The sequence below is a fragment of the Trachypithecus francoisi genome, unplaced genomic scaffold (genome assembly GCF_009764315.1).
Source record: "Trachypithecus francoisi isolate TF-2019V2 unplaced genomic scaffold, Tfra_2.0 Lachesis_group5, whole genome shotgun sequence".
Classification (NCBI taxonomy): domain Eukaryota; kingdom Metazoa; phylum Chordata; class Mammalia; order Primates; family Cercopithecidae; genus Trachypithecus; species Trachypithecus francoisi.
The window spans coordinates 90,956,901-90,983,541 of NW_022681470.1; the positions used below are offsets into that span (position 1 = coordinate 90,956,901).

Here is a 26,641-nt window from a genome sequence, read left to right on the forward strand (position 1 = left end):
GCCCATCGCCAGCAACGGATCAAAGCTGGTCAGAGAATGACTTTGACGAGATGAGAGAAGAAGGCTTCAGTCCATCAAACTTCTCAGAGCTAAAGGAGGAATTACGTACCCAGCGCAAAGAAACTAAAAATCTTGAAAAAAAAGTGGAAGAATTGACAGCTAGACTAATTAATGCAGAGAAGATCATAAACGAAATGACAGAGATGAAAACCATGACACGAGAAATACGTGACAAATGCACAAGCTTCAGTAACCGACTCGATCAACTGGAAGAAAGAGTATCAGCGATTGAGGATCAAATGAATGAAATGAAGCGAGAAGAGAAACCAAAAGAAAAAAGAAGAAAAAGAAATGAACAAAGCCTGCAAGAAGTATGGGATTATGTAAAAAGACCAAATCTACGTCTGATTGGGGTGCCTGAAAGTGAGGGGGAAATGGAACCAAGTTGGAAAGCACTCTTCAGGATATCATCCAGGAGAACTTCCCCAACCTAGTAGGGCAGGCCAACATTCAAATTCAGGAAATACAGAGAACGCCACAAAGATACTCCTCCAGAAGAGCAACTCCAAGACACATAATTGCCAGATTCACCAAAGTTGAAATGAAGGAAAAAATCTTAAGGGCAGCCAGAGAGAAAGGTCGGGTTACCCACAAAGGGAAGCCCATCAGACTAACAGCAGATCTCTCGGCAGAAACTCTACAAGCCAGAAGAGAGTGGGGGCCAATATTCAACGTTCTTAAAGAAAAGAATTTTAAACCCAGAATTTCATATCCAGCCAAACTAAGTTTCATCAGTGAAGGAGAAATAAAATCCTTTACAGATAAGCAAATGCTTAGAGATTTTGTCACCACCAGGCCTGCCTTACAAGAGACCCTGAAGGAAGCCCTAAACATGGAAAGGAACAACCGGTACCAGCCATTGCAAAAACATGCCAAAATGTAAAGACCATCGAGGCTAGGAAGAAACTGCATCAACTAATGAGCAAAATAACCAGTTAATATCATAATGACAGGATCAAGTTCACACATAACAATATTAACCTTAAATGTAAATGGACTAAATGCTCCAATTAAAAGACACAGACTGGCAAACTGGATAAAGAGTCAAGACCCATCAGTCTGCTGTATTCAGGAGACCCATCTCACATGCAGAGACATACATAGGCTCAAAATAAAGGGATGGAGGAAGATCTACCAAGCAAATGGAGAACAAAAAAAAGCAGGGGTTGCAATCCTAGTCTCTGATAAAACAGACTTTAAACCATCAAAGATCAAAAGAGACAGAGAAGGCCATTACATAATGGTAAAGGGATCAATTCAACAGGAAGAGCTAACTCTCCTAAATATATATGCACCCAATACAGGAGCACCCAGATTCATAAAGCAAGTCCTTAGAGACCTACAAAGAGACTTAGACTCCCATACAATAATAATGGGAGATTTCAACACTCCACTGTCAACATTAGACAGATCAACGAGACACAAAGTTAACAAGGATATCCAGGAATTGAACTCATCTCTGCACCAAGCGGACCTAATAGACATCTATAGAACTCTCCACCCCAAATCAACAGAATATACATTCTTCTCAGCACCACATCGCACTTATTCCAAAATTGACCACATAATTGGAAGTAAAGCACTCCTCAGCAAATGTACAAGAACAGAAATTATAACAAACTGTCTCTCAGACCACAGTGCAATCAAACTAGAACTCAGGACTAAGAAACTCAATCAAAACCGCTCAACTACATGGAAACTGAATAACCTGCTCCTGAGTGACTACTGGGTACATAACGAAATGAAAGCAGAAATAAAGATGTTCTTGAAACCAATGAGAACAAAGATACAACATACCAGAATCTCTGGGACACATTTAAAGCAGTGTGTAGAGGGAAATTTATAGCACTAAATGCCCACAAGAGAAAGCAGGAAAGATCTAAAATTGACACTTTAACATCACAATTAAAAGAACTAGAGAGGCAAGAGCAAACACATTCAAAAGCTAGCAGAAGGCAAGAAATAACTAAGATCAGAGCAGAACTGAAGGAGATAGAGTCACAAAAAACCCTCCAAAAAATCAATGAATCCAGGAGTTGGTTTTTTGAAAAGATCAACAAAATTGACAGACCGCTAGCAAGACTAATAAAGAAGAAAAGAGAGAGGAATCAAATAGACGCAATAAAAAATGATAAAGGGGATATCACCACCGACCCCACAGAAATACAAACAACCATCAGAGAATACTATAAATGCCTCTACGCAAATCAACTAGAAAATCTAGAAGAAATGGATAATTTCCTGGACACTTACACTCTCCCAAGACTGAACCAGGAAGAAGTTGAATCCCTGAATAGACCAATAACAGGCTCTGAAATTGAGGCAACAATTAATAGCCTACCCACGAAAAAAAGTCCAGGACCAGATGGATTCACAGCTGAATTCTACCAGAGGTACAAGGAGGAGCTGGTACCATTCCTTCTGAAACTATTCCAATCAATAGAAAAAGAGGGAATCCTCCCTAACTCATTTTATGAGGCCAACATCATCCTGATACCAAAGCCTGGCAGAGACACAACAAAAAGAGAGAATTTTAGACCAATATCCCTGATGAACATCGATGCAAAAATTCTCAATAAAATACTGGCAAACGGATTCAGCAGCACATCAAAAAGCTTATCCACCATGATCAAGTGGGCTTCATCCCTGGGATGCAAGGCTGGTTCAACATTCGCAAATCAATAAACGTAATCCAGCATATAAACAGAACCAAAGACAAGAACCACATGATTATCTCAATAGATGCAGAAAAGGCTTTTGACAAAATTCAACAGCCCTTTATGCTAAAAACGCTCAATAAATTCGGTATTGATGGAACGTACCTCAAAATAATAAGAGCTATTTACGACAAACCCACAGCTAATATCATACTGAATGGGCAAAAACTGGAAAAATTCCCTTTGAAAACTGGCACAAGACAGGGATGCCCTCTCTCACCACTCCTATTCAACATAGTGTTGGAAGTTCTGGCTAGGGCAATCAGGCAAGAGAAAGAAATCAAGGGTATCCAGTTAGGAAAAGAAGAAGTCAAATTGTCCCTGTTTGCAGATGACATGATTGTATATTTAGAAAAACCCATCGTCTCAGCCCAAAATCTCCTTAAGCTGATAAGCAACTTCAGCAAAGTCTCAGGATACAAAATTAATGTGCAAAAATCACAAGCATTCTTATACACCAGTAACAGACAAGCAGAGAGCCAAGTCAGGAATGAACTTCCATTCACAATTGCTTCAAAGAGAATAAAATACCTAGGAATCCAGCTTACAAGGGATGTAAAGGACCTCTTCAAGGAGAACTACAAACCACTGCTCAGTGAAATCAAAGAGGACACAAACAAATGGAAGAACATACCATGCTCATGGATAGGAAGAATCAATATCGTGAAAATGGCCATACTGCCCAAGGTGATTTATAGATTCAATGCCATCCCCATCAAGCTACCAATGAGTTTCTTCACAGAATTGGAAAAAACTGCTTTAAAGTTCATATGGAACCAAAAAAGAGCCCGCATTGCCAAGACAATCCTAGGTCAAAAGGACAAAGCTGGAGGCGTCACGCTACCTGACTTCAAACTATACTACAAGGCTACAGTAACCAAAACAGCATGGTACTGTACCACAACAGAGAAATAGACCAGTGGAACAGAACAGAGTCCTCAGAAATAATACCACACATCTACAGCCATCTGATCTTTGACAAACCTGACAAAAACAAGAAATGGGGAAAGGATTCCCTATTTAATAAATGGTGCTGGGAAAATTGGCTAGCCACAAGTAGAAAGCTGAAACTGGATCCTTTCCTTACCCCTTATACGAAAATTAATTCAAGATGGATTAGAGACTTAAATGTTAGACCTAATACCATAAAAACCCTAGAAGAAAATCTAGGTAGTACCATTCAGGACATAGGCATGGGCAAGGACTTCATGTCTAAAACACCAAAAGCAACGGCAGCAAAAGCCAAAATTGACAAATGGGATCTCATTAAACTAAAGAGCTTTTGCACAGCAAAAGAAACTACCATCAGAGTGAACAGGCAACCTACAGAATGGGAGAAAATTTTTGCAACCTACTCATCTGACAAAGGGCTAATATCCAGAATCTACAAGAACTCAAACAAATATACAAGAAAAAAACAAACAACCCCATCAAAAAGTGGGGAAAGGATATGAACAGACATTTCTCAAAAGAAGACATCCATACAGCCAACAGACACATGAAAAAATGCTCGTCATCACTCGCCATCAGAGAAATGCAAATCAAAACCACAATGAGATACCATCTCACACCAGTTAGAATGGCAATCATTAAGAAGTCAGGAAACAATAGATGTTGGAGAGGATGTGGAGAAATAGGAACACTTTTACACTGTTGGTGGGATTGTAAACTAGTTCAACCATTATGGAAAACAGTATGGCGATTCCTCAAGGATCTAGAACTAGATGTACCATATGACCCAGCCATCCCACTACTGGGTATATACCCAAAGGATTATAAATTACTCTACTACAAAGACACATGCACACGTATGTTTATTGCGGCACTATTCACAATAGCAAAGACTTGGAATCAACCCAAATGTCCATCTGTGACAGACTGGATTAAGAAAATGTGGCACATATACACCATGGAATACTATGCAGCCATCAAAAAGGATGAGTTTGCGTCCTTTGTAGGGACATGGATGCAGCTGGAAACCATCATTCTTAGCAAACTATCACAAGAAGAGAAACCAAACACCGCATGTTCTCACTCATAGGTGGGAACTGAACAATGAGATCACTTGGACTCGGGAAGGGGAACATCACACACTGGGGCCTATCAGGGGGAGGGGGAGGAGGGAGGGATTGCACTGGGGAGTTATACATGATATAAACGTTATGCACATGTACCCTAGAACTTAAAGTATAATAAAAAATAAAAAAAATTAAAAAAATAAAAAAAAAAAAAAAGAAAAAGAAATGAAGTAAAATGAAAATAAATAAAAATACTTAGGCCAAAACTGGAAAAGGGAGATAAAAATAGAAACAGAGGTTACAGTTTTTAAATATAAGAAAATATTACTTGTGATTTGACACATTTTAGTTTGAAAATCTAAATAAGGTTAACAGGAAAGAATACAGTTATATTTTACCCCAGAAAAAAGAGGCTGCACATGAAATATGAACTTCAGTTTTATTCATTATTCTTTTACAAGAAAACTGATAATCTACAGCACAGCTAGAGAACTGCACCCAGGATAGTGAGGCATCTGAAATTCAGGTCACATAAGTTATGGAAAACGTTCAGGTTGTCATCATAACTGTCTCAAACATCTGGGAATCAGGACTCAACTTACTGTATGACACAAGAGATAGAATGCGTGAAAAGCAGAGGCAAACATCAACTGAAATGAGAGGGAATAATAGTAAGAGCTGAGTGCAATGGGAACATATATTTTGTAAGGTCGTTGATGCCCAATCAGTGGAGAAGTGTTACTGTTAAAGAAATTTCTGTGACAGGTCAGGGATTGAACCAGATGATCATCAAACCAGATGATATCTCTCAAATCTTATATACTCGCTTGATAAATTTGAAATTAAGTAGCTTCCTCTTCCTAATAAATTCAGTGTGGAAAGCCATGTTGATACCTTTAGCCTGAGATGGGACAGAATGGTTGAATATTATTTTCCATTCCATTATGTAGCATAACTTCTACGTTACATAGCATAACTTCTATGTTATGTAAGAAGTGGTTCAAAGGAGCAGTCAGAAAAGCCATTCCAAAATACCTGTTTTGAAGGACTTGAAAGAAATAAAATCCTCTCAGTTATGCAAAACTTGCTTGATATGAGTTCTACTTTGTATGTAGTTTCACATTTTGCACTGCTTTTACACTTTCTTTTATACTATTTATGAGATACAAATAAAATCCCCACGACGTAGAACAGGAAAATTACATTATCCCTACTTTCCATATATTAGAATTTAGACTCAGAGAAGAGTCAAAGCTTCAGTCATGACCTAACCAGTGTGCAGTTTTAAATCATCTAATTACCCATATGGTGCAGTTTTCCCTGCCATGTCATACCACTAGATCTAAGCCACCTTCAGGCCTGGACTCCTCATTTTAAGCTGGACATAACCTTAAACAGAGAGCAATCAGACATTTTGGTCAAACAAGACAAGTATAGGGCAAAAAATGATGGCTGCTAAGACCTTTTTGAGGACTTTAAATCCAGAGGAAGAGTGGAAAGAGGAGGAGAGTTATACTCTATTGCCAGATATTTTGTAATCTCTCTTAATTACAATGACTCCAGGAAGAAAATATTGCTATCTCTGCTTTACATAGAACATATAGGCCCAAATGTCAAACAATCCAAGGCCTCACAGTTAGTTAAATAGACTAGATAATCTCATGATTTAAATAATTGTGACACAATTGGTCTAATGGTGTCCCTACTGTTCGAAAGTATTCTGATTATAGAGTCTTAAGAGAAAACCCAGACTTTCCAATCAGTTTCTGAATAGCCAGCTGCACATCTTTGTTCCTGAGGCTGTATACCATAGGGTTCAACAGTGGGGTGATGATGGTATAGGTTACTGTCACCAGCCTATCTTTGCCCGAACTATATTTGGCTGAGGGTCGCAAGTAGACAAAGGACGCACAACCATAATGGACAGTGACTACAATGAGATGGGATGCACAGGTGGAGAAGGCTTTTTGTTTGCCTTCAGCTGATGGGATCTTCAGAATGGTGTGGACAATGAAGCCATAAGAAATGCAGATAAATATCAAAGGCACAACAAGCACCAAGACCCCGAAGATGAAGATGACCAGTTAATTGATGTAGCTGTCAGCACAGGCGAGACGGATAACTGGTGAAATATCACAAAAGTAGTGGTTGACCTTGTTGGAGCCACAGAAAGGGAGGCTAAAGACCAAAGTTGTTCCCACCAGAGATATTAGGAAGCCACTAATAATACAAGTTGCTACCAGTTGTCCACATACTCTCCAGCTCATGAGAACAGTGTATTGCAAAGGCTGGCAGATGGCAGCATAACGATCATAACCCATCACTCCCAGAAGCAGACAGTTAGTGACAGCAAAACCAAGGAAGAAGAACACCTGGGTGGCACAACTCACAAAGGAGAGTGTCCTGAGTACAGAGAATAAGTTGATAAGCATCTTGGGCAGAATAACAATTGTGTAGAAGATTTCCGAGATAGAAAGAATACCTAGAAAGAAGTACATGGGTGTGTGGAGGCTGTGATCCAAATGAATGACTGAGATGATGATGATGTTTCCACTCAAGATAATCAAATAGAGGCAGAGAAAGACCCCAAAGAGGACAAGCTGCAATTCCCCAAGGCTGGAGAAGCCCAGCAGTAAGAACTCAGTGACAGAGGAGGAATTGGCCATGAAGAGTTGATCCCACAGAATAAAGTCAATATGATCAGGTCCAGAGATCCTTGGAACTTAAAATTCAGGAATACTTACCCTCATAAAGTAGCTAAGCCAGTCTTGTTTGACTGAGAAACAACAAGCATGGGAGAGAAAAAGAATTATAAATTTAACCAGAAGTTCTTCTAAATTGATATGCATTCAAACTGCTATTTTTCCGCTATTGATTTTAGCAGTGAATCTGGGGACAAATGTACACATGAAGGGTACAGTTATTTGCTCAAATAAAGCCTATCTGTTAGGTCCCCTACTTGGAGACTGTCTTGCTCCTTCCTGCCCAGGACAAGAATCATCCCTTAGTGCAGTGTATCCAGACTGTATATGCTATTACTCATTAGTCATTCAGAAGCCGTCCAGTTATCAGATCAACTGTCATGGTATCACCAAGCTTGTGCTCAAGTAACCTTTATTTACCTTAATAATGGCTCCAAAGCGCAAGAGTAGTGATGCTGATATAATGTTATTGTTGATCTATTTTATTATTAGTTATTGTTGTTAATATCCTGCTATGCCTAATTTATAAATTAAGCTTTATCATGGGCACGTATTATAGAAAAAATTCATAGTATATTTAGGGTTCAGTATTATTCAGTTTCAGACATCCACTGGAGTCTTGGAATATATTCCCTGCAGACTAGAGAGGATTCTTGTAATCTAATGTTATAAAATCCTTTATCTATATTAATTCTTATTTTCAACGGTCACAATTTTATCCTGATTACTGATACATATGTCAATAAGGGATAGCATGAACAAGCAATAGCACCAATGTCTGATAATTCACCTTTCTACACCAGTTTTTAATACCTTCTCTATCTAGAGAAACATCCATTGATCTTTGTGTTACTTAAAGAGCACAATTCCGTTTTACAACTAATTATATAACCAATTTTTATGCATTCATTTGTTACAAATAAATTGGTTTTGAACTATTGCTATTGTTTTAGGACTGGCTTTTTGATTACTCTATGAACTCTTACAGGATTATAGAGCTGATTTCTCCTTACAGAAAAGACATGGCTAGAATCATTTAGTTTTGCTTCAGCATTCACTTGTTGCCCATTGTTTTATGTCCTATCCTTGATGTACCTGACTTGGAGGCCCAAAAGGCTGTCATTCCAAGGAGCTGTCTCTAAATTTCTGAACAAGTGGGCTCAGATACCTTCCTTAAGGCCTCCAACATATTTATCATTGCTGGTACTGAATTATATACATTTTAATCAAAACATTCTTATTCTGTTCTACCTCTTGCCTAAATATGTTCTTTTATGTAGATTCTGTATCTCAACAAATACTCTTAAGCCATCTAAGCTGTAAGTTTCCAAGACATGTTTAAACTCACCATTTTTCTAATCTTCCACGTTCAACCTATTTTTGTTCACTTTTAGGATTCGTTCTTATATTTTGCAAGTAATTATCCCTTGTCTGGACTACAGTGTTATAAGCGAACTGCCCAAATTCTCTCTTCCACTCTGAGTAATCCTCCATAATAGCAGCAGAATTCTTTCTATAGAACAAATCCTATCATATTACCAAACCAACTGACTCTCAATTATCTATAAAATATTCTAGGTCTTTCACACTTTTCCCAGTTTCACCTTTTCACTCATAATTGCCGTTATAGATTCCTTCATATGTACTTCAGCAGTAAGAATTTTTACACAACCAAGTCATTTTTCATACTACTCTCTATATCTGGAAATAGTCTCTGCTTTATACTTATTGTTTTTCTGCTTCTAATTTTGTGGTCTCCTTTTACTTTTCATCTAAAATGACTTTACTCGTAGAATCCTTCCTACAGCTTCCTAATCATGCTGCACCATTTTTTCTGGATTTTGTGAGTGATCACCAGAATATTACTTGCTTTGCCACAAACTATTATTATAAGACTGTCTTTGACTCTACAAACTATAACTTACCAGATAACAGACACTGCATCTTGAACACATACAATGATGCCCAACATATACTAAGTGCTTCAAAACCTGTTGAAAAAAAATCAGTGATCAATGATATCACTTTATTCTCTAAATCATTTCAAAACTCTCAAGTAGATGATATTTGATTCCAGGGATTTTCAAAACTTGTTACCTTAATATTAATCTAGCCTGTAATATTAACACTCTGCTTCAACATTTTAGAATGAAAAATCTCTCTGACATTATTCTCTGAATGCAGAGCAAAAAATCCCGTAAAAATGTTGCTATCTTATTTATCATTTCTGATTATCAAACAGTCTCCTCCATTATCTCACTAGCTAAACTTTTTATTTTAATTTTAGAAACACTTGATTTGGGGGCTTGAAGTCCTTTACAAATAACTAAATTGCTATCAGTATTTGCTGTTTTGCTTAGGCAAATGTTTAATAAAATTTTGAAATGGGACTAGAACCAGGAGTTTTATTTTCTACCTCTATATATCTTTGAATGGCCTTATCTCTAAACTTTATAAATAAAGAATGTACACCATGCATTTGACCAAAACAGAGTCCTCACTAATATTCTTCCTGATACATCATCTATGCCTTTCCATTTTCCATATATCCTTTCTTGGAGTGTTTTCTCACTTACAGGCTCATCCCTAGTATTAATAGTGACAAAGTATGCAAAGAAAGTTGATGCACCTGAAAGAAAAGTAAGGTCATATTACTCAATATCTACTCTATAACTCCTACCCCATCAATCATCTGTTCTTTCAAACTCATCCTTGGAACCTATGTGGAAACTAATAGTGAAAAATAAAATATACTATGGAAATCTTTGACTTAGTTAGTTTTACTTAACTCAGTCTAGGATACTGCTTAAAATAACTGGTAAATAGGAGATAGTGACAAGAGTTTGGAAGGGAAGGCATCACAGGTTAAAAGAAAAGGTTGGAAAAATGAGAAAGGGAGAAAAGAAAAGAAGAAAAACAGAGTAACTAGATCACCTTCTTAACAAGTAGAAATTGTGAATTGATATTTTCACATTATGCTGCTTAGTAACTCTTCATCATCTATAGGTAAAGTCAGAATTCCTTAAGGTGAATCACAGGACATCTGATTCTCTGTTCCACGTACATCTACAGTCTAATCCTCTAAGTTTTCATCACACAGGAATTGTACTGAAATATTTAGTTTCCTTTATATGCCCTTGTGTCTCAAGATTCCACTGGGGAGAGAGAGAGAGAGAGAGAGAGAGAGAGAGAGAGAGAGAGAGATCTCAGCCTCCAAAATCATTTCCCCTTCATGTATGGCCCACTCATTCCTCACATTTTTAGAGTCATCAATCATTGAACTTTCTCCAATATGTCTAGGGAGGGTAGGCTGTTCCCTTCTTAGTAATCTAAAGCTTGTCTAGTATGTCTTCATCAAAATACTCATCATGTTATACCTAATTTTTTTTCCTATTGGTCTCTCCAATAGAATTAAGAGCCTCAAGGACAAATGCCTCATCTTATTCCCTTTGTATCTTCAACTTTATCCAATATTTAAATAAATGAGATATGGATACTTGACGAATAAATGTCTACTAATGAATTAGTAATAATTCCAATTAGTTTATTTTGTAGTAACTTGGTTTCCTTAAGAGGCACTACCATGTGCCTCTTAAGTGAGAAACACTTCTGTGTTCCTCATACATTGTATGTTTACTGTAATTTTTTTATTCTTCGTTTCTAAGACTAATGCTACCACCACCCTATGAAATAATCAAGACTTATCCTGGGTCTCTGCCTTTGTCTTGGCCTTGGTCTCAATTTTTATCCTTATTTTTTCACTATTCAGCTTTTCTTTCTCTCATTTGGCCACAATTTCGATTTCTCATTACTAATAACTAGGGATAAACAGATCATTAGCTCATGGGAAAAACTCAACAATTTTTAAATTTGAAATACAAATAAATGACTGTCACTGGTCTTCTTAATAAAAAAATCAAGTTCTCTAAATAAAAATTAAAATTTACTTTTCTTCAAATCAGAGTTCTGGTGCTTTGTAACCTGCCAGTTTATTCACTCTCAGGCATCTCCTAGAAACTTCTGTAAAGGGTTGCTAGGTGAAATTTGCCAAAATTGTCTTCCCTGTCATGATGCCTCAGGGTTCTTCTTCATCTTTCAGGAACTCCCAAGACCAAAATAAGAAAACAGCATTACTCCACAGAAAAATGTTACCTGTGCCCTTTCTCCATGGGTACTTTAGGTAATGCCTCAATGGGTGTCATCAATGGCCTTTCCTTTTTACATTAACCATGGTCTCAACGCCTTGGTTGGTAAGTGAGCTCGCCACCTCCACAGGGAGTAATTAACACATTGTGCCCAATACATGTCCATAATTTTTCTAATTAGTGTGTGGAACCATGATAATATGCTATGAGAATTCATTGGCCAAAGGAAAAGCCCTATTATTCATGGGGATTCATTGACTTCCTGTTAGAAATTCTCTAAGGAGTCAGAGATGTGGAGGTTCTCCAGGTATCATTTGTTAAAATATACATCAGTGAAACCATCTCTTTTGAATTTCCCTACATAGTGCCTCTAGAGTTGTATTCTGAAGTTGAAGAAAAAATATTCTTTTTTATGCCTCTACACGTTCCTATTTCTGAAAGCTAGAAGAGAGGAAAATGTAAAGAACAGAGGACATAATATTAGAATGGCAGAATCTTTCAGATACATTAGAAACAGGTTTGCTTCTGGAATATAATGTGAATTTGGTAAATATTTCCTCAGTATATGAATACAGTTTGGGTTATAGAGAAAAATGTGACAGTGACTTCATGTAGGCTTTCACAAAACCCATCAGTTTTCTCCCCATTTCAGCTCACATATCGATTCTTTCTGACAGTGAGTCCATCCACTTGGGCTGGAAATGGGTCAAATGCTAGACACACATGGACATCTCTCTTAGGTACTCATGACAACTGCTCTTGTGTAAGTCATGTCCCTCATGTTCTCACTTATAAGTCAGAGCTGACAGTAAGAATACATGGACACAGTGAGGGGAATAACACATACTGGGGCCTTTGGTGCGGGGGTGGAGGAAGGGAGAGCATCAGAATAAATAGCTAATGCATCTGGGCTTAATACCTAGGTGATGAGTTGATGGGTGCAGCAAACCACCATGGCACATGTTTACCTATGTAACAAACCTGCACATCCTGCACATGGATCCCAGAACTTTAAATTAAATTAATTTTTTTAAAAAAGATGCTACAGGGATGAGAAAGTAAGAGAAAAGCCCAAGTGATTAACCCAGATGGGAACTTTTGGTGGCTTCATCCTTCCCCTGAATCCATAAAGGATGAGTGACTACTTTGACCAATAAATTATAATAAATGTAAGACTATATCCATTTATTAATCCTTGTCTCTAAAGTCTAGTAGCTGCTACTTATTGTGTGTTGAATCATCCACTTTTGTACCCTGGCAACCATGCTTTGAGGAAGCCCAAGCAGCCCTTGGAGAATATGGAACGGTATGGAAAGAAACCTAGGCTCCTGGCCAATAGCCCCAGCTGAGCAAAGAGCCAGTAGCCAACATGAATAAAACAGGCACATGAGTGAGCAATATTGAAGGTAAATCCTTCAGCTCCAGTTGAATCATTCAACCTGATGCCACAAAGAACAGATTCCAGCTGTCCCTACTGAGTCCTACCAAAATTACAGACTTGTGTGCAAAGTAATTACGGCTCATTTAGGTAACTAAAGTTGTAGATAGTTGATTATGCAGCAGTAAATAATGAGAAAAGAATTTGGTATCTAAAGGCAGGGAGCTGTTATAATCAACATTTAAAACATTTGGCATTAATTTTGCAATTGGTGGTATAAATAATCCATAAGGGCTTAAGAAGTCTCTTACTAAAAGGTGAAAGGATCATGAGGCAACTTTTGGTAAAGCTTTGAAGCACAGAGAGAAAAATGTTTGAAGGACAGAGAGGAAACTGTTATTAGAGTTGGTAAAACATGGATATTTACTATCCATTGCTGGAAAGTTTGGCAGCAGGGCCACATGTTACAGCCTGGAAAACAGACTATTTAGTAATCTCATTATCTTCCTGGGGAAATTTCTAGGAAGATTATAGAAAATACCAATCAATGATAAAATATGAAGAGAGTAGAAAGCAGGATACTAGAGGAAGGGAAGAGTAGAAAAAGAGAAGGAAGGATAGGTGGAGATTTGCTAAAGGGATACAAAATTACAGCTAGATAAAGGAATAAGTTACACTGTTCTATATCACTGTAGGATGAATATAGTTAAAAATAACATATAGATTCAAATTACCAGAAGGAGGGCATTGAACATTTCCAACACAAAGAAATGATAAATGTTTGAGATGATGATATGCTAATTACCTTGATCTGATCCCTATACATTATTCATATCAAAATATTACTACGTACCTAAGGAATATGTGCAATTATTATTTGTCAATTAAAAAGTACATAATTTTTTAAAGTTTCTTAAGTTTCTGAGAATTTAGAGGAAACAGAAAGAAATAAAACTTGGGTTTGCAAATAAAGATGTTTCTCATGCACAGTCTCTCTCAACAAAGACTCTCAAGCACAAAATGGCTTCGAGAAAGAAAGCAAATCCAAGGTGCTATCAGGAAACCAATGCCTCAGGGTAAACATCTTAAGAATGTAGTTGTAATACCTTTTGTTAGAACTCAGAAATATTTTAAGCTATACCCAACAAGATTTATAAATATCCTAAGGACCTGAATCCTTAAAGTTAAACAATAAGTCTTTTTAAGAATCTTAAGGGAATTGCCATACAGCAGTTATTAATACTACTACCTCACAAGTGACCCATAATAAAGAAATGAATATGGATGTGACTTTTATCTAATGGAATTAATTTATAGGTTGAAACATAAGAAACTCACCGAGTTTTTAAAAAGACATTCTATCAACATGTGCTAAAGACTACAGAGCAAACAGAAATGAATAGACCTTTGGACCCTCAACTTCTTCCATGGAGGTACCAGACTGAGAAACGACATGTCTGCAAATTGTAGCTATGTCTTGTGGATAAAAAAGGATGATCAGAAAGTGGGAAAATGGCACCACAGGTTAGATCTAAGAGTCATGGAATTCATTCCCAGAAAATAGGACTGGCAACATGTGTCCAGATGAATTTGAGAATTTCTATGGACAAATGACTGTGATGTGTCTAATTTCCTCCTTTTTCAAAAGGGAACGTCCATTGCTATTATCCTGTGCCCATCACATCGTTGTCTTTTTGGGTGTCAGGAGCAGACAACCTGCTGGTATTATGCCTTAAAAGACTAGCAGCTTCCTCTTTCCGTTTCTTGGAACATTTAGTCTTTGAAACCAGTCATGATGGTGTGAGAAAGCTTATAGAACCCCATGGAAAGGGCCACATGGAGAGAAACTGACTCACAACCTATAGCCCTGACTCATCTCTACCACAGATCAGCACCATTTTGCTAGCTGTGTAAATGAGCCCAATGGAAGTGGGTCCCTCAGTTCTAGTTGAACAGTTCAGTTGACATTGTATGGAGTTGAGACAAGCCAATCATAAGCCCTCTCTCATTTAAGAGATTAATGAGCAAATTAAATTATCATTGTTATTGTTAATTACTGTTTTGGGGGGCATAAATATTGCTACACTTTCATGTGTAGTTTCAGATGTTTTACTTAGCTATACCAAGCAGTCATTTATTCAATTAAAGTTAAGAGATATGTATAAGTTATCTTCTGAATGTCAGGGATATAGAAGACATTTAGGAGAAGTTAATATAATGGTGTAGTAAATTACTTCCTTTCACATTGCTGATTGCCTATTAGAGAGAATAAGATATGTACATAATCAGCTCAATACATCAGAGCTCAGTAGGAAGTATAAGTAAAGCTTATATTTCTATGGTGTTTTGAAGAATGGAAACCATCAATACTTCATGAAATAGGTGAAAATCAAAAAAATTCTTTGATTGTGGACATTAGACAAAGAAGGAGATAATCTTTTCAAACAAGAAATTCCTTGTTTCTTAGGTGAGCACAGGACCATTCTCCATAGGATCCCACCATATAAGCTGTAAGTAAAGGACTGTGGTGCACAGAATGGCAAATTTAGGTGTATCTTCTACTGCCTTTTTAATTAATGATGGCTATAGTACGATGATGGCAAACAAGGCCATTTTGTCGATGCAAGTTATTTTTCTGTAGTTTATTCTATTTATTATTATAATCCCTTTTAAACATAATTTTAACTCTTTCGTGTTTCTACTACCAATAAAAGGAATTGAAGAGACCTATACACCAGGATAGTAGGAAACTAGAGCCTTAAAGTAAGATAGAAAACATTTTTTTTAATCACACTCATGTCAGCAAGCTGTAGAAAATATTCTATATGTTAGTTTTGGACACAAAAATCAGCTACGTTTTATGAAAGTTGATCAAGATGTTAAGTGTAGTTTATTTCTGAAACTTCCTGCTTAATTATCATTTCTTTTCACAGTATAGAATTTAGTTTTCCTAATGTATACATATTCTATATTTAAAAACCTCAAATGTTAGACCGCACAGTAGCTTCTCCTAAATTTTTAATGAATGTGACATAAAATAGCAATACTCTAGTTAATTGAATATGCTATCCCGAACAGAATAGTTTCTCTGCTTACTTTGTGGTGAATTTCTCTGCAATGTGATATTAAAAAGGAAATTCAATCCATTAAAGAGATCTAGAAGATAGCAACAGGGGTGTCTATTAGTCTATCCTGCTATTATAATAAAATTACAAAACATGTAAACTCTGTGACATGATGATATAAATAATCTTTCAATCAGGTAAAAAAAGTTACAACAAATTGTTAAAAGTGAAAAAGAAAAGATAAAATGATGAAAGCAAATTTAAATGGATTATATGACTTTGGTCATGAACAAGTACACCCATGAATTGGATTGAGGGATGGACTTTGTATATTATGTAAACCCCTTAGATACATAGCTTTCAACAGAGTCTCAAAAAACCATGTACTGCAAAATGTGATCTAGAGTGATTAAGGTGATTATTTACGGCTATACCATTGGTCAGGCCAACTATTTGACTCTGTATACAGAGAATAATTTTATGAACTAAATACTTACCAATAAACACCATTATAACACCTTAATCTATAGGAAAAACAGGCGACAATGTCATAAAAGGCAGTTTTTCTTAGTTTCAGTTGAGGCACAAAAGCTGAGAGAATAAAATGTATGAACTACTCTTAAAAAATAAACATTTTGAGAAAAAAGGGGAGGAAATATAATCTTTGGAGGAAGCTCTTGGATTTCTTAACGTTTTATCTCTCCCCAAGAGTAGAGAACTGCTTCAAGATATTGATATATATCTGCTGGAGATAAAGGAACACAGTGGATTGGTATCTGAGCTTACCTGAGAAATCTAAACGTAGAAATCTGCAGTTATTGGCCTGAAATACCAGTACGCAGAGAAAGATGTCTGCGCTTCAACTGACTATGGGTAGCAAGGATTGTCAAAATTTTCTTTTGGATCACATATGGACCATTTAGGAGAAATTCTCATTGTGGAATCACTTAAAAATAACATTTTGTCCAATAAGAACTCTAGAAAACATGGGACCTAGGCCGGGCGCGGTGGCTCAAGCCTGTAATCCCAGCACTTTGGGAGGCCGAGACGGGCGGATCACGAGGTCAGGAGATCGAGACCATCCTGGCTAACACGGTGAAACCCCGTCTCTACTAAAAATACAAAAAACTAGCCGGGCGAGGTGGCGGGCGCCTGTGGTCCCAGCTACTCGGGAGGCTGAGGCAGGAGAATGGCGTGAACCCGGGAGGCGGAGCTTGCAGTGAGCTGAGATCCGGCCACTGCACTCCAGACCGGGCGACAGAGCAAGACTCCGTCTCAAAAAAAAAAAAAAAAAAAGAAAACATGGGACCCAGATAAATGTTGAAACCTCAGAATTAAGAGGAAAATTTACAAGCTGTCAGCTAGAGGCAGATTCAACCATATCACAAGAAATGTGGTAGAAGTTCCAAGTAAGGAATTATTTCAGCAACCAGGAAAGCTCCCTGCATGAGAAAGACTCAGTGTGCAACATCTGAAAGTGCTATTGCCAGAACATGACAGTGGCAATCAAGAAAGATGTTCCCTCCACCTATCCTTCCCCTCACAGTGTAATGCTTGAAGGACCAGTCACTGAAATAAGTAGAGAGAAAAGTATTTGCTGAAAGAGCTAATACATAAGTCAACCTTCATTGGTACCAATGAAGGCTCCCCAATTCAAAAATCTACACCCAGAAAAGGCAGAAATTTTAGCTTTAAATTAAGTTTAAATTTTCAGTTATCACAGTGAACTGGGCATTTAAATTTGAAGAGCTCCCTGAGATTCCATATGACAAAATGAAAAACATTAGCCTGTGGATTAAATTTAAAGAGACTGTAAGGAGAAAAACATATTTTATGACATGTATCTTAAGGACTCCTATTATTTCAATGAATTTGTTAGAGTTATAATATGCATGTGATAAAAAGGCATTATTTATTGAGAAATCTAAAACGTAATAATATTTCAATTCTGTAATTTTAGAGAACCTTTCTTGCCCAACACTTTTCTGATAGCAAGTTGGACATCCTTGTTTCTGAGGCTATAAACCATGGGGTTTAGTAATGGAGTGACAATAGTGTACGTCACCGTCACCAGCCTGTCTTTGTTGGACACATAGCTTGCTGTAGGCCTCAGGTAGATGAAGGAAGCACAGCCATAATGAGTAATAACAACAGTGAGGTGAGAGGCACAGGTGGAAAACGCTTTCCGTCTGCCCTCAGCTGAGGGAATCTTTAGGATAGTCCTCAGAATGCAGAGATAAGAAACACAGATGAACAGAAAGGGAACCACAAGTACAAGAACCCCACAAATGAATATCAAAAATTCATTAACATCTGTGTTGGTACAAGCCAGATGAATAACTAGTGAGATGTCACAGAAGTAATGATTGACCTTGTTGGCACTACAAAAAGGGAGGCTGAAAACTAAATTTACTACTGTAAGAGAGGCCAAGAAGCCTCCAATTGCACAGGCAGCTGCCAGTTTTCCACACACCTGCCAGCTCATAAGAATGGGGTAATGCAGAGGGTGACAAATGGCAGCATAGCGATCATAACCCATTACACCCAATAGCAGGCAGTTGGTAATGGCAAAACCAAGGAAGAAGAACATTTGAAGAGCACAACAGGTGAAGGAGATTATCCTGGCCACAGAAAGTAGATTGACGAGCATCTTGGGCAGAATGACAAAGGTGTAGAAGGTCTCAGATGTTGAGAGAATGCCAAGGAAGAAGTACATTGGTGTGTGGAGGCTTTTATCCAGGTGGATGACACTGATAATGGTGACATTGCCACTAAGAATGGCTAAATACAGAAAAAGAAAAACTGCAAAGAGGGCCAGTTGAATTTCACCAAGGCTGGAAAAACCCAGCAACAGGAATTCAGTGACCATGGTGATGTTTTCTCCCAAGACCTGCAGAGAGGGAAAGAAGTAAAACATATTCAGGTATGTGAATATAAGAATTTGGGGCATGTAGTCCTTTGTTCCTTTCTGGAGGTGACAAGGAATAATCTTGCCTTTTGCTAGCCTTTTCCAGTTCCTAGCTACCTCTCATGTTCATTAGTTCATGGTCCCCTTCTTCTATCTTCAAAGTCAACAAAGTTGCATCTTTTCTCTGACTTTCTGATTCTCTCTCCCAATTTTAAGAACCTTTATGATTACTTTGGGCCCTCCAGAATAATACAAGATAATATCTCTATTTTACTGTCAGTTGACTTTCCTTCTGCAACCTTAATTCCTCTTGTTTGTATAATCTAACATATTCTCAGGTTCCAGTGATTAAAACATATATATCTTTGGGAGCTCATTATTTGGCCTACTACAACAAGCAACAAACAATCTAAAAATGATATTAAGAAAACAATTCAATTCACAATATCATTTTTAAAAAGCTTAGATTTAACAAAAAAAGTGTGAGACATATACAGAGAACTCTTTCAAACATTGTTGGATTAAATTATAAAATATATGACTAAGTGAAGAACACCCATGTTCATCAGTTTAAAGATGTAATAAAATAAAGAGCAATTCTGAACAAACTGGTCTATGTAGTCAACATAATTCTTAACAAATCCCAGCAGGCCTTTCTTCTAAAGACTGATAAGATGATTATAAAATTTATATGAAAAGAAATCAGAATTGCCCAAATGTGTCTAGTTTAATCACTAAATAGAGGCATTCAGAGCATTGTGATCCATTTAATAGTCACCATTTTAGTCCTACTCTAGGATCTTTAAGTGTTTCTGGAACACATCACAGCTCTCTGAAGATTGTTGATAGAAATAATTGTAAGTTGATTATTTGCATTCTCAGGTTGATAACTTAAAGTTTACCACTCTAGTAATGCCCAGTTATATTTGTAATCATAATTAAAATAACCGTAAACACATTTTACAAAAGAAGATATTATATACCTGAACAGAGAGTTGGGAGATAGGTTCTGTTGAGCTCAATATAGATGGACTGAGTTAAGTTAATATCACTTATTCCCCACTTTGTACAACAATAATGTAGACATTCAAGAAAAATAAACAAAGAGATTGTGACTAATTATCTGTATTTATATGTAGAATAAGTATTTTCTAAAGTGACTAGAATTACCCTTATCACCTTTCTTCTTTCCTTGCCCATCATCTTTGTCTATAGACACAGCATGCCTTAAATAAAACATGGTCCATTGTAGAGTTATTGAATTCTGACACATAAACTGCTTTTAGGAAAAACTTTGTGTATGGTTTATGAAAAAATGAAAATTGAGGTTTGAAACTTACAATAGTTTTTTTCTGTAGTAAAAAGTCAAAGCAATGCAGTATACTTTTGATTTTCTACTAACAGTTAATTAAATCTTAAGAGAAACAAGAGAAAGAGTATAAGAGAAAACAAGAACACTTTTTAGTCAGGTAGAATCCCATTAAATAAAATTAGCTTATATGAAATTTACTCTAATTACTGCACGTAAACCTCCCCTCAGGTTCTAACAAGTAGAAATAAGAATCTCTTCTCTCTGTCAATAGTTAATTTTGCTGTGCAGAAGCTCTAGTTTAATTAGCTCTCACTTCTGAATTTTTGTTTTTGCTGGAATTGCTTTTGGGAACGTCACCAAAAATTCCTTGCCAGAGCTGATATTGAGAATAGTATTCCCCAGGTTTTCATCTAGGATTTTTAGAGTTTGAGGTTTTACATCTAAATTTTTAATCCGCTTCAAGTTAATTTTTGCATATGGTGAAAGGTGAGGGTCCAGTTTCCCTCTTCTGCAGATGGCTAGCCAGCTATCCCTGCACCATTTATTGAATAGGGAGTCCTTTTTCTATTGTTTGCTTTTGTCAGCCTTGTTGAAGATCAGATGGTTGTAGGAGTGCAGCTTGCTTTCTAAGTTCTTTATTATGTTCTCTTGTCTGTGTGTCTGTTTTTGCACCAGAACCATGCTGTTTGGGTTACTGTAACATTATAGTATAGTTTGAAGTTGGCTAGTATAATGCTTCTTTCTGGCTTTGTTCTTTTTGATTAGGTTTGCTTGGGCTATTTGAGCCCTTTTTTGGTTTCATATGAATTTTATAATAGTTTTGCTAATTCTGATAAAATTACATTGGTAGTTTGATAGGAATAGCATTGAATCTATAAATTGCTTTGGACAGTATGGCCATTTTAACAATATTGATTATTCCAGCTCATGAGCATGGAATATTTTTCCATTTATTTGTGTCATCTCTGATTTCTTTGAGCAATGTTTTATAGTTCTCCTTATAGAGACCTTTCTCCTCTTTTATTAGGTGCATTTCTAGATATTTTATTTTCTTTATGGTTCTTGAAATATAATTGTGCTCTTGATTTGACCCTCAGTCTGGATATTATTGATTTACAGAAATGCTACTGATTTTTTAGGTTGATTTTGTATCCTAAAATTTTCCTAATGTCATTTATCAGTTCTAGGAGCCTTTTGGCAGAGTCTTTAAATTATTTTTCTAGATATGGAATAATATCAACAATGGAGACAAATAGTTTGACATTTTCTTCCTATTTGGATGCCTTTTATTTCTTTCTCTTGTCTTGAATAGGAGTGGTAAGAATGGGTATCCTTATGTTGTTTCAGTTCTCAAGAATAGTTCCAGGATTTGCTTGTTGAATATGATGTTGGCTGTGGACTTGTCATAGATGGCTCTTATTATTTTGATATATGTTCCTCAAAGCCTAGTCTGTTGAGGGTTTTTATCATGAAGGGATGTTAGATTTTATTGAAAAATTTCAGCATCTATTGAGATGATCATATGAATTTCATTTCTAATTGTTTATGTCATAAATTACATTTATTGATTTTCATATATTGAACCAGACAACTGACAGAATGGGAGAAAATATTCAAACTATGCATCAGACAAAGGCCTAATATTCAGAATCTTTAAGAATCTTAAACAAGTCAAGCAAAAAACAATAAACCCCATTTTAAAATGTGCAAAGGATATGAACAGACACATCTCAAAATAAGACATACAAGCAGCCATGAAGCTCATGAAAAATTCCCATCATCAATAATCATCAGAGAAATGTAAATCATAACCACAATGAGATACCATTTCACACCAGTCAGAATGCTATGAAATAAAAGACTTGTATCTATACATTGAGATGATCCATCACCCTTTCATCTTATTCATATTCATGACTATCAAAGTGCTCATAAACATTGATCAAAAACAGTAAAGACTAAAACGTATCTTACACATTTATCCTACATATTTAAAGACGTATTAATTAAAACATTAATTTTTTAAGTTTAATTATTTTATTTTATTTTATTTTATTTTATTTTTTGAGATGGAGTCTTGCTCTGTCACCCAGGCTGGAGTGCAGTGGCATGATCTCGGCTCACTACAAACTCCGCCTCCCGGGTTCAAGCAATTCTCCTGCCTCAGCGTCCCAAGTAGCTGGGACTACAGGGACCCACCACCACGCCCAGCTAATTTTTTGTATTTTTGGTAGAGATGGGGTTTCACCGTGCTAGCCAGGATGGTCTCGATCCCCTGACCTCATGATCTGCCCACTTCGGCCTCCCAAAATGCTGGGATTACAGGCGTGAGCCACTGGGCATGGCCTACTTTAAATATTTTAATTTAATTTTTTAAAAAAATTTAGCAAACCTATCTGTACATTTGAGCAAAACCATTGATCAGTAACAATAAAAATAAAATCATATGAAAATCATATTTTTGAAAACTCTTCCATATAATAATTTGAAAATACTATTAAACAAGTGTTGGATCAAAGGGAAAATACAATGTAAAATAAAATAAGTTCTAGAAAATAATGTCAGCTCTATATATTAGACTATATGGGTTAAATTTAAAGCAGTTATCAGAAGAAAGTTTATACCTTAATTCTTTACCTAAACACAAATTTAATGATTTTTAAAGTATAAAATATCTCAATGCCATCTAAACTCTTTCTGACATATAATAGTAACTTACTAAATACATCTTTAATACAATTTAAATATCAGTTTAAATTTTCAGCACATATGTTTAAAATTTATATGTTAATAAAATACAAAAAAATACAAAAAAATAAAGGATTAGGAAACATTGTATTACTGGACAGAAAATTTGAAAAGCTAAACTTAAACAATAATGAAATATTATCAAGGAGTATTAAGCAACAATTTGTACAAAATAAAAAATTTATTTACAAAAAAGACACAATTAGAAATAATAGAAAGCAAACATGTGGAAAACTACCAAAAATATTCTTCAAATGTTAATATTAATAAAAAGTTTATTACAAGTTGATGGAGAAAATAACAAACTTTGAAGAAGAAAACAGATATAAGCATACAGTTTTATAAAATAGAAATAGAATGCATCAAACAAAAAAAATTATGTTAAAAACATATTTTAACTTGAAGTGTATTTCAAATAGAGACTCATCAAATTAGCTGTGGTGGTGTTATATGACTAGTAACAAAAATTTTACTAATAACATTATAATTTAGTTTTGTTTATGCCAAGAAATTTAGCAAAATATATCAACATCCTTGAATATATTTATCTAATTTATTCCAATAATCTATTTCTTAAAAGTTGCCCATAGAGATTTATATGTAAAAATGTATTTTTAATAAGGAAAAATTGAAAATCATATCACAAACTAATACTATTTGTTTTAAGAAAGGCAATATCATTGTGCATTGAATGATAGTATGGAATCTAGAGGAAGGTAACTTGGCTTTGGGTCCCAGTTCACCCATTGGGTGACTGTAACCTTAGACGATTTATTTAACCTCACTATATTGTAGTTGTCTCACCTATGAAACAGGCTGTGATTAATATTAAATGTATTAATTTATGTAAAGTGCTGAGAACAACACCTGCTACATAAGAAGTGCTCTATTTAGTGGTGTTATTTTCTTTACTATTATTCTTTTTTTACTGGTCCCTTTCTCTTATAGACAAATATGTTTTAAGACAGTAATTTTGAAACTTGATGAGTTTCAAAACATCACTGAGTTTATAGAATCAAATTAGTGGTCAACCCCAGCAGTTTTTAAATTTAAATGGAGAGCAGATATAAGAAGAGAAGATTAGGATAAAACATGCCCAATCTGAATAGCCCTTATTTAAAGTGAACATTTTATTTCAATTTGTGTATGTGCACATGCATACTAGGTGTCAATTAAACTATATTTGTACTTTTTCTTGCAGACAGAACTATGAAAATAGAATACACACTCAATGGGCTGACCAACTGATTCATAACATCTTCATTGGAGAATGAAATTTCTTTTTCTCTCCAGGCCCCCTGTAACCCATATCTGGTGTTTTCCATATGACCGATTCCTCTCTAGAGCCAGAACTATGGAATCTGAAGAGAATCTTTATTTCTTAAAAATGAATAAATACCTTATGACACTCTTTATTTTTGTTTGCCTTTCCTCTCTTGTATCCAGCCTGAAGGGAGAAATTAGAAGAAACAAATTTATTCAAAGTAGGAAGCTATAGGGTATTGTTTTGTTTCATTTTATGTTTCATTTTTACCTCCACTCCTGTTGACTTGGGAAGGGCAATTGGAGGAGATTATTTTCCAGAGTGATTTGGGCGGCAGAGATAGAGGGGCCTGAGAATGGGAGGCATGGCATTGCAAACATGAAGAACAGCTGGGAGAAGATGGGAGAGGATAGGAAAATAAATGGTAAGGTGGGTGTTGAAACAGTTCCACTCAGAAGAAGAGGCAATCACAGAGAAATTTAAATTTACATTTAACCAAGTACCTTCTTACTCGGAACCCTATAATAATCCCTGCAAACATTGTAAAATTCCAATTTTCTTAAAAGAAAGAAAAAGAAAAGAAAGAGGAAAGAAAGAAAAGAAAAGAAGAAAGAAAAAAGAGAGAAAGAAAGAAAGAAAAGAAAAGAAAGAGAGAAAGAACAGACGACAGAAAGAAAGAAGAAAGAAAGAAAAAGAAAAGAAAGAGGGAAAGAAAGAAGAAAGAAAAAAGAGAGAAAGAGAGAAAGAGAAAGAAGAAAGAAAAGAAAGAGAGAAAGAACAGACGACAGAAAGAAAGAAGAAAGAAAGAAGAAAGAAGAAGAAAGAAAAGAAAGAAAGAGGGAAAGAAAGAAGAAGAAGAAAGAAAAGAAAGAAAGAGGGAAAGAAAGAAGAAAGAAGAAGAAAGAAGAAAGAAGAAGAAAGAAGAAGAAAGAAAGAAGAAGAAAGAAGAAAGAAGAAAGAAAAGAAAGAAAGAGGGAAAGAAAGAAGAAGAAAGAGAGAAAGAGAAAGAAGAAAGAAAGAAGAAGGAAGGAAGGAAGGAAGGAAGGAAGGAAGGAAGGAAGGAAGGAAGGAAGGAAGGAAGGAAGGAAGAAGAAGGAAGGAAGGAAGGAAAAAGAAAGGGAGGGAAAGGGAAGGAAAGAAAGGGAGGGGAAAGGAAGGAAAAAGGGAGAGAAAGGGAAGGAAAGAAAGGGAAGAAAAAGGGAAGGAAAGACAAGGAAAAAGGCTGTTAGATCTCTCACAACACTGCAAACATTATTCCAGTTCCCATATTTTATCCCAATGTTTTAATCATATGGAACTTCATAGTTTACTGAACATGCAAAGAGCCATGTCTTATAACAACAATGGCTTTTCCTGTGTTAGGGCAGATCCTCTAATCTTTCAAATCACTTCCCTGTAAGTCAGGTTTCCAAGCACTATTTCAATTTAAAAACTATTTATCGTATACATTACTAAACCTGAGACACCTTGTTTGATGTTTGAGATACAACAGTGAACAAAGCAAAGATCTGTACCCTTGTGAAACATACATTCTCGGACTTCTTACATTTTAGATCATTCTATATAATGCTCATTCTAACCTGGTACAATTTAAGCTCTTAGAAGTCTTAGAACAACTATGTTGTTCATCTGACAAAAGTTTCTGTACCATGCACCAAATATTTATATACATCTCTCTAACCACATCAGCATCAGAGTTTCTAGCAACAACAAATTCAAAATCTGACAAAATTGTAATTAAACAAATTAATACCTAAATAAATCATTGCAACTAATTTGTAGGTATTTTTCATTTAGTTGGTAAAGATACTTCCAGCGAGTGATCAAGGAAGCTATATAAAAATTTATGTTATGAAGAAACACTAGAGATGGAATTCACCTTCTTATTTCAGCATTTTCTTTGAGCAAATAAATTAATGCTCCTGAATCTTAGTTTTCTTTTCTGTAATATGGGATATTATAAAGATGAATGGACAGCATAAGTTAAAAATGTAGCCCAGAATTATAAGAAGCCATAATTAAGTATTTCCTTCCTTTCTTCCTTCATTCCTTCTTAAGACTGGTGCCAGGGACAGCCTTTTTTGACCATTCTGCAATATCTCTAATGTTCTTTTTTCTTGACCTTAAGACCTCAACCTGAGCATTATTTTGTCTCCCCTTCCAGCTACTTTTCCTATTACCACCTTGCAATCCTTTGCTGTCATGTATTTGTAGACTGCAATTCGAAGAAAATCTCAACAATTTCTGAATTAAATGTAAGATAAAAGGCATAACTAGCTAACATCTTTGAAATGACATAAATATGTCCTATGATTTTAGATAAT

General features: G+C 35.9%; 1 protein-coding gene and 1 pseudogene across 1 annotated transcript; both read right to left on the reverse strand.

Annotated features, from left to right (window-relative positions):
- Window positions 1-6,519: 6,519 nt before the first annotated feature.
- Window positions 6,520-7,461, reverse strand: LOC117074117 (annotated as a pseudogene).
- Window positions 7,462-18,027: 10,566 nt separating this feature from the next.
- Window positions 18,028-19,035, reverse strand: LOC117074856 (olfactory receptor 10R2). The gene has a single exon (XM_033196760.1). It carries the CDS (start codon window positions 19,033-19,035, stop codon window positions 18,028-18,030), a length of 1,008 nt encoding a protein of 335 aa, XP_033052651.1.
- Window positions 19,036-26,641: the final 7,606 nt, after the last annotated feature.

Bases quoted from the DNA above. Each gene is read 5' to 3' on its own strand.
- LOC117074856 (XM_033196760.1), bottom strand. From the start codon at position 19,035: ATGCCCCAAATTCTTATATTCACATACCTGAATATGTTTTACTTCTTT.